The sequence below is a fragment of the Ictidomys tridecemlineatus genome, chromosome 5 (genome assembly GCF_052094955.1).
Source record: "Ictidomys tridecemlineatus isolate mIctTri1 chromosome 5, mIctTri1.hap1, whole genome shotgun sequence".
Classification (NCBI taxonomy): Eukaryota; Metazoa; Chordata; class Mammalia; order Rodentia; family Sciuridae; genus Ictidomys; species Ictidomys tridecemlineatus.
The window spans coordinates 40,253,103-40,266,621 of record NC_135481.1 but is presented as its reverse complement, the minus strand read 5'-3'; the positions used below and the strand labels follow the sequence as shown (position 1 = coordinate 40,266,621).

The window sequence follows — 13,519 nt, the reverse complement described above, 5'->3', positions numbered from 1 at the left end:
TTCTTCTACAACATTTCCCTTTCCTTCTATCATAAATCAGAAGTTCTGCCATCCTTAGACCACTTTCAACAAAATATTCAACTTGGGTTTTTCTAGCACTACAAGTAGTACAAACTAAAACCCCAAATCTACCTTCTTGAAGGCTTGTAGTTAAAAATTCTCAAGAGAGACCTTTTTTTGCCCATTCCATCCCCAATCAAAGAAGAGATGGAGATATATATAGAGATAGATAGATAGATAGATTTATATATATATATATATATATATATATATATATATATCTAAAGTAGGTTTTCCCCAGTTCTTTTCACTGAGGTTTTAAACATCTAGTATGGTAATTCAATGAAAGCATTCTGATTTGTCCTCCTACTCTTTCTTGGGCTCCGAGTCCTGAACCCCCTATGCATGGCCTGTTAAAACCCACACTTTAGTTCTTCAGAGATCAGCAGAAAATATGGGGACAAATGCTGGTTCCGGTGGTAATTCACCCCTACTAATTAATGTTGTATTGTCATTTCTCTCCCCCAAGGATTTCCCTTACTTTTCTGCCAGCACAGCCATGCTTTAAAAACTGTTCTTTCTAGAGGAAGTCCAATTACTCAAGTTTACAGATGGTATAGTTTTACACACTGAAAACAACTAGATCCATCAAAAAACTGTTAGAACTGACAAGTGAATTCAGCAAAGTTGCAGAGAATAGAAATCAATATTTAAAAACAATAGCATTTTTATACTTCAATAATGAACTTGCTGAAAAAGAAGTTAAGAAAGTAATCCTATTCATAACAGCTAAAAAAATAAATAAAATATTTAGGAGTAAGTTTAACCAAGAAAGTGAAAGATTTCTACAATGAAAATTATAAAACATGGATGAAAGAAATTATGGAGAACACAAAAAATGGAAAGATTTATCATGTTAATGGATAAGAATTATTATTATTATTATTAAAATGTCCATACAACCTAAAGAAAACTACAGATTCAATACAATCCATAAAAAAAATACCAATGACATTCTTCAGAATCCCAGAAAAAAATCCTAAAATTCATATGAAAACACAAAAGACCCTGACTGGTCAATGCAACCTTGAACAAGAACAACATAGCTGAAAATATTTGACTTCAAAACATACTACACAAGGCTATACTAAACAAAACAAAATGTTATTGGCATAAAAACTGACATGTAGATCAATTGAAAAGAGAAGCCAGAAATCAATCAGTATACTTATAGCCAATTTCTTTGTTTTACATCATATTTTTATTGGTGCACTGTAAATATACATAATAGAGGTATTCATATCATATTTGTACATGCACATAATTTGATCAATCTTATTCCCAGTACCTTTCTCCCTTACCTCCTTCCTCCCCAGATCTGCTTGTTCTATTGTACTTATCTTGCTTTTATTATTTTTTAAAATTGTTCTTTTAAGTAGTGTGTTATGATTGAATTTATGTATATGTTGTGTATATACATACACATGCCTGATTCATTGTAGTAAAAATCATGCATGGACGAAGCATAATTTGGTAGATTTCATTCCCAGTCAACTGTTTTGTTGTTGTTGTTTGTTTTGTTTTGTTTTTTACAAAGGTATCAAGAATATACACTGGAGAAAGGATAGTCTTTTCAATAAATGATGCTGGTGAAACTGGATATACATATACAAAAGAATGAAACTAGATCCCTACTCCTCACCATATACGAAAAATCAACTCAAAATGAACCAAAGACCTAAAGTATGACCCTAAACTATAAAATTACTAAGAATAAAATAGGAAAAACATTTTTGTTTTTGTTTTTGGTACTGAAGATTAAATTTAAGGGCACTCAACCACAGAGGCACATCCCCAGCCCTATATGTATTTTATTTAGAGATAGGGTCTCACTGAGTTGCTTAATGCCTTGCCATTGCTGAGACTGGCTTTGAGCTTTCAATCCTCCTGTCTCAGCCTCCTAAACAGCTGGGATTACTGCTGGCATGTACCACTGCACCTGGCTAGGAAACACATTTTTTTAAGACATTGGTGTAAGCCAATTTTTTTTGGATAGAACCTGCAAGTACAGACAACAAAAATAAAAATAGACAAATGGGATTATATCAAACTAAGAAGCGTCTGAATAGTAAAGGAAATAATCATCAGAGTTAAGAAACATTCTATAGAATGGAAGACAATATTTGCAAACTATTTATCCAAACCCTTTTATATCAAGAATTTATAAGGAACTTGAAAAAAGTGAACAACAAAAATCCAACAAAAATGGGCTAAAAATCTGAATAGACATTTCTCAAAAGAAAGCATACAAATGATTGATAGGTATATGAAAAAGTGCTCAATATTATTAATCATCAGGGAAAGACCAATCAAAATCACAATAAGATATCATTTCACCCCAGTTATAATGGCTATCATCAAAAAATTCAAAAATAACAAATGCTGGTAAGGATATAGTTAAGGGGGAATTCTCATACACTATTGGTGGAAATGAAAATTATTATACCAATTATGGAAAACAACATGGAGATCCCTTTAAAAATTAAGATAGAACCACCACATAATCCAACAATCCCACTTCTGGGTATTATACAAATGAAATAGAGTCATTATATAAAAGAAACATCTTCATTCCCACCTTTATTGAAGCATTATTCACAACAGCCAAGATTTGCAATTCCTCAAAGTATCCAGCTATGAATGAATGGATATGGAAAATGTAGTATAATACACAATGAAATGCTACTCAGCCATCAAGAAAAATGAAATCCTTCATTTGTAGCAACATGGATGAAAATGGAAGTCACTGTGTTAAGTGAAATAAGCCAGATATAGAAGAAAAATGTTACATATTCTCACTAATTTGTAGAAACTGAAAAGTCAATCTCATATAATGGAACAGTAGTCACTGGAGACTGGGAAGAGCAGGGTGGGGGATGAATCCTAGCAATCTCAACATACATTTTTTTTCTTATTGAGAACTTTAACCATTTCACCTAAAGAAAGCACTTTACAGCTTCTCTTTGGCATATCCAAATTGCCAGCATCATCATTCTTACATGTTGGGGTAATTATTAAATAAAAGGAGGATTACTTGAACATGAGCATCATGATATTGTGACATAATCTGATAACCAAGACTGCTAGTAAGTGACTAGTGAATGTTTACATTGTTTATATGTGGATACTCTAGATAAAAGGATAATTCACATCCCAAGTAAAATGAATCAAGATGGCCCAAGTTTCATCACACTACACAGAATCATGCCTAATTTAAACATATGCATAGTGTATTTCTGAAAATTTCCAGTTAATATTTTTGGACCATGATTGACCAGAGTAACTGAAACTACATAATGTGAAACCAGATGGTGAAATCGATATAGCTCCAGGATCCTTAAAGATGCAAGGAGTTGTCTGCAAAAAAAAAAAAAAAAAAAAAGAAAGAGAAAACAATAGCTAAAAAAATAATGCAAGGATTTAAAGCTATATATAAATATTGCTAATATTTCACTTGAGAAAGAATCATTCAAGAATTTAGTATACTAAAAATGGCATTAGGTGTGAGAAAAGAAATTAAATAGTATTACTATATCATGTTAATATCCAAATAATAAGCTTTGTTTCAATCTCTAAAATTGTTATAATTTTTAACTATGTATTCCTACATTCTACTTTTACCTCAGTAAATGTTATATTGGTTAAATGTGTTTCATGTGTGTATGTATATGTATTATAATTTTATAATACTCATTTTGTTTTAATAATTATATTATTTTCCTATTTCTTGAAGCATTTACATGTCCTTATTCCATCCATGTAACCATATCTATGACACAAGGCCTCAACCAATAAGCTTTGAAAACTAATTCAGAAAACAAAAGGTGAGCTGTGCTGAAACAAAACTACTTCTAGAGCCTCTGTTTAACAAAAAAGTATTTAAGGAAAAACAGGTAATATTATCAAACAAAGTTGCCATAATAATAACTTTCATTATTAGATGGTATATTATCATTAAGAAATAGCACAATGCCCTTCTATAACAATACCAGTTCTGCATTATTATAATACTTAATCATATTACAAATCATAATCTAGAAGCAAATATCTTCGGTAATTTTCAAAACATATTTATAGTACAGTCAGAATACAAAGGATATTTATAGCCCTTGTTCCAAAATGAATTTGAATCTGAAATTTACTAATATATTTTATAAACAAATTTAAAATAATGAAACTCGAATGATATTTTTCCTTAACATCTTCTTTCCAAAGCATGCTGATTGTGTTTCAATTTATTGTAAATTACATTAAAATATAATATGTATCTAATAACTTTTAAAAGGTTACTAGCTCCTGAATTCATTCTGGTGTAATTCATTCTGGTATAATTCATTCTGGTATACTTTATGCACACCAGCCACCACTTAAACTGTACTACATGCTATTTCTCAACTACTAAATGATAATGTTCAGTTACAAGGAGTTTTGTCAAGATTTTTACATCAAATGATATGGAAAGGAAATTTTATTTTCTAATTATTTGTTTCAGAATATACCCATGGTTATAGGGGGAAATGTATTTATTTAACTGTTGGTAAAAAAATCTCCTTCTCAAAATTTCAAAACCAGATATTTTGCAACATTATTGAACATACACCTGCTATCACCAATAGAAGGAAGAATCGAGGTTGCATAAAAATACCAACTTTATGTTTAAATGTTATTATTTTAGCCATCTTCCTAAAAACTATCACAAATTAAAAGGGGAAAAAGATTAAAATCATTTCTACAGTTCTAAACAATGACACCAGAGAACACACAACTACTTTTCCAGTTCAGGCCTTCATTAATGTATTAATACCAAAGCACACTAGTCGGTCTTCCTATTTAACCACTAGCAGGTCAGGTTTGTCTGGAGGTATGCTAACTTTTGAAAACAATGTACATATGGTTGATAATAAAGGTTTTAAAATGTTTTAAAATGAAACCTACATTTTTGGTGGCCACAAATTTGAGCTAAAAAAGGGCTGATTTACAAAGTTGTATCAGATTTATTTAAAAGTTCAGGTTAAGGTATCAGAACTAAGGAATGACTCAAGTCTACTGTTAATATTTGTGAGGTTTTTAAAAAATCATTTAATGATTCAATACCTTTGTTACTAATTCATAGAACTGGCCCACATGACCACTAAAGCCCCTTCAGCTCTCACATTCTAAAATTCTGATTCTATAGCATGCTCAACAATGGAAGGTAGACCCTTCATCCAGAAGAAATCCCCTACTGACTGGGGTCCATATACTCTTGTACCAGGTTAAATGACAAGAGCATGTCAAAATAAAGAAAAAGAACACAAGGATTTACCATCCTTTGTGAACCACATTCTTATCCTCAATGCTCAGCAACAGAGCTTAGGGTGCTAAACATTCTGATGCAATAATAATGCAGTTCACCAAACAAGGCCAAGCTCAGAGGTTTCCAGGAAACCAAAAAGGGAAAGAATGTAGAAAGAAATAGTAGACACTTCAAATTGAAAATAATGAATGAAGTTCAATCTGAGAATAAAAAGGAGACACAATAAAGACCTAACAAGTGTGGTCAATGCATTTAGAATTATTAGAACCATGGAAAGCTTTTCCTAACATTACTAACAAACCATCTTACAGAACTATTCTCATAAAAGGTTCAATGACATAAAATCAGATTACTGATTCTTCTTTGGAAATGCAAATCTAAAATTAAATCATATTGATTTGTGAAAAGCATAATTACCATATATCTTCATTAAAGGCATTTTTACCTTGCCCTAGAAATTAAAAATGTTCTTATTATCATAGTGGAACATTCAATACTCCAGGAAAATAAGACAAAACATGAATTATTGTTACTATTTATTTAAATTACTGAAAAAGTTCATCATTACATTAATGAGTTAAAACATCTCTACATAAAACAGTGAAACTATAAAATGTCCTCAATTATGAATCCCCTATTCTTTAGGGAAAAGAAAGGGAAAAATAATTAATCAAGGTAAGTCATTAACATATATTCTATTTCCCTTTCAGGTGAATGTGGATGTATGTGTGTGAGAGAGAGATTACATATTTGTAATTGGTAAACTATAAAAATTTTATTTTTATGTTTTGTAGCATGTTTGTCCAATTAAAAGTACTACATTGACAAAGTCTATGTACTTGTCATTTATATCATCCTACCATAGTACTAATTGAGTTAGTATCCTGCAAGTTGATTTGGAATTCCTTCATTTGAGAGCATTTAAGTTGTTTCCTATATTGTTTGACTTGGTTTTCCTTGGGTGTTATTTTTTTAAAAATATTTCTGAAAGTAAAATTATATCAGTAAACATATAAATAATATGATAGCCCCATTATATTTGTTAATTGTTTTTCAAGGGGAAATATAACCTATTTTAAAAGCTACCAATAAAGTTCAAATATTATTGCCCCACATTCACACAATTAGCACCTCACATAATTATATCACATTGTTGTTTGTGCTGGGCTGACAAGTGTACATAGTGTGTAAAGTTTGTTCAAATATGAATTTAATTGCTAGTAAGGTTGAATAATATTCCTTGTGATAATTCCTTCTGATTTTCTAAATACTAAAAGTCTATTTATTGAGATAATAGTGATATTTTGTATGCATTAATATTTACCATATTTATAAACATCATTTTTTTTTCTGTCTACAAATGCAATCTATGTATATTTCAGAAAATCAAGACATATAGAAAAACACCAGGATAATGTAAAATCACCCATAATCTCAACATATTGTTCCATTTAAATAATGTGTATATAAAAAGTGAATTTCCTTTCTTTACCTCTCCACCCATCCCCATTCCCATCATTGTTAGGTAATCATAATTAAGCATTTGGTATCATTGTTCTATGATTTTTCTATGACTTTTGCTTATAAAAATGAAATCACTAATCATTGTCTTATGCAACTGGCTCTTTCTTTTTAACATACTATCATAGACATCTTTTCAAGACATGTATACCTAACCTTATTCTTTTGATAGGCTCATGATATTCCATGCTGTGTATATACAAGTTATACAAAGAGGGGCCCTGAACTATATATAATTTATATTAACATATATTCTATTTATGTGTATATACAAGTTATACACATATATATTGTATGCATGCTACATTTTGTGATAGTTTGGATATAAAGTGTCCTCTACAGGTGAGTATGTTGAAGGCCTGGTCTGAGGGCAGCAAGTTTGAGAGGTAGAGCCTTTTGGAAGTGATTGGATCAAGAGGACTCTTCTCCTTATCAGTGGCTTAATCCACTAATAGCGGAAATGGACTACTGTGAGGCAGTGGAAACTACAGGTGGGAACTGGTTGAAGCAGGTGGGTCACTGTGGGTGTGCGATGAAAGGGTATTTCTTGTCCCCCAGATCCTTCTCTCTCTGCTTCCTGACTGCCATAAGCTAAGCAGTTTTCCTCCATCAGAGCCATCCTCCACAACATGCTGCCTCAGGCCCAAAGCAATGGAAAGAGCCAAAAATGAACTGAAACCTGTGAAGCCAGGAACAAAAATCTTTCCTCCTCTAGGCTGTTTTTGTTGGTTATTTGTCACAGTGACAAAAATTAACACATTTGTTTCAGTTATGAACTCATAAGTAGCACCAATTTCCCTTATTCTCTCTCTCTCTTTTCTAAAAATAGTTTTTTAGTTGTAGATGAACACAATACCTTTATTTTGTTTATTTTTTTTTAATGTGGTGCCAGATCAAACCCAGTGCCTCATGCATGCTTGGCAAGCGCTCTACCACTAAGCCACAACCCAGCCCTCCCTTGCTCTCTTGATCTTCCGTTGCAATGCCAAATCTCTCCTAATCCCTGCTTCAACTCATCACCCATTATCTCCATTTTGGAGGACTACTAAGGGCTGTCAAGAGAATCTTTCAAATATGGCTAAGTAGCTCCAACCTCACCTGGGTTATTTTAATTTTTTATCATTGTATTGTTCTCATCATCAAAAGGTCTATTGAAATCCTTTCCTACTCTATACTACCCTCTAACCCTTATCAAATAACTTGCTCTATAACTTAGAGTAACTTTTTCACTTCCTCTTCATCTCTCAATTGCCTTTCTTGACCTACCCTTCCTTTCTTTTATCCTGAGTTAGAAAAAGGACATTTTAGGTCTTATCTAGGGAATATCCTACCATCTTCAATTTCACCCTCTGTACCATTTCCTCTTCTTATCCTAGAAAAAGTTTATGTATTCTTTTGATAGGCTCATGATATTCCATGAGCCTATCAAATATTAATAATAATATTAATAATTGATATTATGTTATAATTAATATCAATAATTGATATTATTGATATCAATTATTAATAATATTAATTATTAATATTATTAATATTTGATGGGCTCATATTAATAATGCTAATAATAACAAAAATAATATATAAATAGCACTAAAAATGTTCTAGGAGGCCTATTCTAAGTACTGTGTATGTGTATAAATTGAGTCTTTATAAAAGCCTTAAGTATTAATTATAATTATCCTCATTTCATAGATGAGGAAACTGAAGCATAGAGAAATCAAGTAATCTGACTAAGGTTGAAAGCTATTAAATGCAGAGTTGAGATTAAAACCCAAACAGTTTGGGTCCACTATGCCCCATGTGTATAGAAGCTTATATAAAAGGACTATAACTCAGGGGAGTTATGTAAAGCAGAGTGGGTTTAGAAAACTGGATGGGTAGAGAAGCCTATAGAATACCCAAAACAATGGAAAGCAACTCTTTGAGCTGAATAGAAAAATCAGGATTTACAGATACCTGAGATCATTTGATATTTGTGTGATAAATAATTGAGAGTTTATAAAGGCTTGTCTTACACGGCCACTTTGCAGAGCACCCATATCCCCATGCAATTTCATATGAAGTTTGGAAGCTTCAACTTCAATTCATTGTGTCTACTTTCCTTAGCTTCTAATAGCTAAATCTATTGATATTAACAATATTACCACCACTTACAGAATAAATTGGATCCTATTTCCTCAACAAATCTTGACCAAGACAAATGAGCATCAGCAGCCACAGCCTACTATCTGAAACAAATTAAGACATTTTTTCCATCTTTTACTGACAAATCAACCGTGGGATCAGGCATTCAGGGCTCCTATATTACCCTTAGTTCATTCTTTTTCATACCTAACACTGAATATGAATTTGATCCTTGAGTCATCAATTCAGCAGCCACACATCACCTTTTTTCTCCAAAACCTATGATCCTGAAAGGATATTCCATGCAGGAGTGAGAATAAGATAAAACTGCATAATTAGCCATTTTTAGAAGTTGGCATTCAAAAATCATATTCTCTGGTTGGTAAGCAGTAGACTAATTTTTATATGTAAAAGACAATCTCACATTTTCCTAAAAAGTGTTACTACACTTCCAAAAGTAACTTTCAATGAAAGACTAATTAATACCAAACATTTAAGAAGCATACAAACTGAGCCTTAGGTACTATACTATAATATCACTTCTCAAAAGCAAGAATCACAGGTAAAACAACATAGGTCATCTAGCTCAACTCTCTTTATTTGAAAGTATAAAAACCAAGTCTCTAAAAGACAAAATTATTTATTCAAGGTCACAGAGCAGGGTACTGATAAGGTTGAAAGGACAACTCAGGTCTCTAGTTTCCCAATCTAAAAAGTACCAGATGTCCATGATACATTGAGTTTTAAAGAATTTGAAAAAGATCATTTAGTACACAATATGAATCCATAGACTACTATGAAATACTAAGCAAATAAAACATAAAAACACAGAAAACAGCCTCTGACAGTGTTTACTATAAAACACAAAATTATGAAATTAAAATTTATATAGGAGAGCCAAACATTTGCTCATGAATATCACTGGTCACAACAAATCTACCACCTTTTAATCTCATATATATATATATATATATATATATAATATAATATATATATTCAATAATTGTTCTTCTGTACTTATATATCATTCTTTTCCACTTAGATAACCACCACCTCTTTTCTTTCCATGTAAAAAATAATCTAATGTGTTCACTGAAGAAGAAAAAAGCATTTTATGAAGGTACAAAGTATAAAATCACTCAAAAGTGCAGCAACCAGCTGGGCATAATGACACACACCCATAATCCCAGCAACTCAGGAGGCTAAAGCAGGAGGATCATGAGTTCAAGGCCAAGCTAAACAACATAGTGAGACCCTATCTCCAAAAATAAAAATAAAAAGGCCTAGAGATGTAGCTCAGTGGTAAAGCATTCCTGTGTTCAATCTCTAATACAAAAAAAAAAAAAAATCCAGCTACCAGAAATAACTAATACTAGTATCTGGTAAACTTAATTCAGTCCAGCCATCTCTCTTAAGCATATATAAATATTAATACACAAATAGTTTTACAAAAGTGGGCTCATATACTATATTTAACAAGTATAACAAATTAATTTCACCTGAATTTAACAGCATTAAAACAAATATAAAATTAAAGAAATTCTCAACTTAAATTTTCCGCCATAAGAGTTTAATTCTAAAAAAATCCTCCTAAAATTAAAGATAATTATGGAAAACATTGAAGAGGCTGGTGTAATTTTTTTCTAGCTTCATGTTTTAATTAGAGACTATATGGAAGTTCAGTATAAAAGATGAAACTAGAAAACTTGAGTTCCTTTACTTCTATTTATATTATTTCTACATAACAGACAATGAACAACCAAATCCTACTATTTATGAAATTCCTTTAAGTGTTGCCAAACTTCATATTACACAGGAATAATATATAATGGTTCTTAAAGGACTCACATTTTGAAACAAAAACTAAATAATGGTACAGACACAGTAAAAAAGAACAGATACATGTTCAAGGCTAGTAATAAATGGTAAGTGCCTTAGTCCTTTGGACTTCTATTACATAATACCATCAGTTTGATCGCTTATGAACAGCAAAAATTTATTTCTTACAGTTCTAGAAACTGGGAAGTCTAAGATCAAGGTGCAAGAGACTTGGTATCCGGTGAGCCTAGCTCCAGATCTGTTTAAAATGTTTGATTCACTTAAATATTCTGCATAAAATCACAACTATAAAATTATAGTTTAATTTAGAACTATTTCTTGTCAATATTAAACAAAAAGAATTAAATACTTATCATACATCTTCAAAAAAAACGAACTTTCATCATCATCTTTAAATTGTGAGCAAGAAAAACATGCAGTATTATCAAAGTTATTTTGAATGTATTAAAATTAATTATTAATATAGTATTAGTTATGAACAAAATGGGACTGTTTAAGCTGTAAGTTCAATATATAAGAATGGTTTTATGAAGAACAATCAAATTTTTTCATAAAATATTTGTATCACTAATTGGACAGAATATTTGGATTATGGACCATTATTGAGGAAGTTTTTGACAGTTTTATAATATTATATAAATTGCTTAAGTATAATACCATTTTAATTCCTACAAATCATATATTTACCTTTTACTTAAATTCTTACTGACAAATTAACGTCTGATTTAACACACAAGAATGGTCATAAAACAGTCAAAGGACACCAATTTAAAAAAGAAAACAACAAACAAAACAACAATAGAAAAAATACAGTTCTAAGGAAACTGAAACACTTTTTAGTACAAACACTGGTTACAATTAAACTTTAAATAAAAAAGACTTACCACATTTTCCTTGATCTTTCTCAGCTTTTCATCTATCTCTCTCAGTCGATTTTGCTGATCCCGTTCCTCTTTGTTTTTCTGCAGGACTGTTTCTCCTGGAGTTATTTCTGTATTTTTTTTATCATGAAGGTCATGTTCCTATTTTAAAAAATATAAAATAATTCACAGGCTGGTAATGCACAGCTGTCACAGACCCCTCCTAAGCAACTGAGCCTTAAGGGTCAGTTGTGCTTTTTATTTGTACAAGGGGTTGAACCCAGAGGTGCTTAACCATTGAGCTAGATCCCCGGCCCTTTTTATATTTTATTTAGAAACAAGGTCTTACTAAGTTGCTTAGGGCCTCACTGAGTTGCTGAGGCTGGCTTTGAACTCTAGATTCTCCTGTTTCATCCTCCCCAGCCACTGTGATTTCAAGTGTCTGCCCCGGTACCCAGCCAGTTGTGCTTTTTTACAAAATTCCTTCCCTTCAAAACCACACCTATAATTCTTTAAAATATTCCTATTTGAAAGAGTAACAGTCCAACCACACATAAAACAAGTAGGAAAATAAACTCAACTTCTGCAATTACCTGAAAAGCAGAAAGATACAATGCAAAGAGCCATGGCCAGGTTGGGACCTGGATTCTGGTGCCTTCTCTGATAATTATCAGCTTGAGATCTTGGACAAACTTCAAATTCATTGTAAGTAAATAATAAATTTTAAACCTGGCCATCTGTATTATTACAGCCAAGTATACAGTAAATGGAAGAAAACAGAGCTTGGTAACTTCAGAAGTTTGAATCTTGACTATTTTGTTCCTGATCTCACAGAAATGAATTAACTTTTCTAAACCTCAGTTTCATCAACTTAAATTACAATAATAATGAGATATAGTCTAAAATTCATCACATAATAGACATGAAACAAATTTAAGTGTGATAAATGTGAGCTATGTCCTTTGAAAAGAATAAGCATTATATAATGAAAGTACTTCACTGATACCAGTAAATACTGATATTGATAGAATCACATTTGCCGAAAGTTGATGCTTTTTCTAAGTGATAAAAATGGGTATTGGGGGCAGTAAGTTGATCCTATATCTAAAACTAAATTTCCTCTCTTCTCTCCCATAGAACTTCTATTCTGTGTTGCCACAAAGAAAATTAGTATGAATGACAGTTTTGAAGTTACTCAAGCCAGAATCCTACTGCTCCTCCATTCCTTACACACAGTTGGTCATCAAGAATGCTCACTATTCTAATTTCTAGCATCTCTATAACAAAGGAACTTCATTTTTTTTTCTCACTGCCTTAGCTCAGACCTCATCATTCATTGGTAATTTTCAAATTCTAGCATGCTTCAAAATCATCCGCAGAGCCTTGAAAATGTGCAAAGGCCCAGCCACCATGCAAGAAATTCTGATTCAAAAGGTAAAAGTGAAGTACTGATGACCTAAAGTACAACTACTTAAAATTTGAGAATCAATGACTTAACGTGACTGCTTGAGCCTCTTAACTGGTCTCAGTGCTACCAGTTGCCCCATTTACTTCATCCTTTGCAGAAAAGCCATGGAACAAGGCATAAAGTGTTCAAAGTCTGGGCCCTGCCTATAAGATTTAGCTCCCACTGTTTGGATCTCAGACTCAAAATTCCAGGCATATTCACTGCTTGTAGTTCTCTGCCACTCCATGCCTCTATCTTCCAACTCCTTGTGGAGACTCCTACCTATTTTGAGCCTAGCTCCAGAATATTTACACTATAAAGTATTACCTGGCATATCCAGATAGGACAAATTATTCTCTTAGAATGCCCCAT

General features: G+C 31.9%; 1 protein-coding gene across 3 annotated transcripts in view; it reads right to left on the bottom strand.

Moving 5' to 3' along the window:
• Fsip1 (fibrous sheath interacting protein 1) overlaps positions 1-13,519 on the bottom strand; it is a 203,102-nt gene that overhangs the window by 101,542 nt on the left and 88,041 nt on the right. For all 3 annotated transcript variants that reach the window (XM_040274652.2, XM_040274654.2, XM_005316389.4), the window contains exon 10: positions 11,725-11,862. In XM_040274652.2, the coding sequence (XP_040130586.2) occupies positions 11,725-11,862 (138 nt within the window). The remainder of the gene's footprint in view (positions 1-11,724; positions 11,863-13,519) is intronic.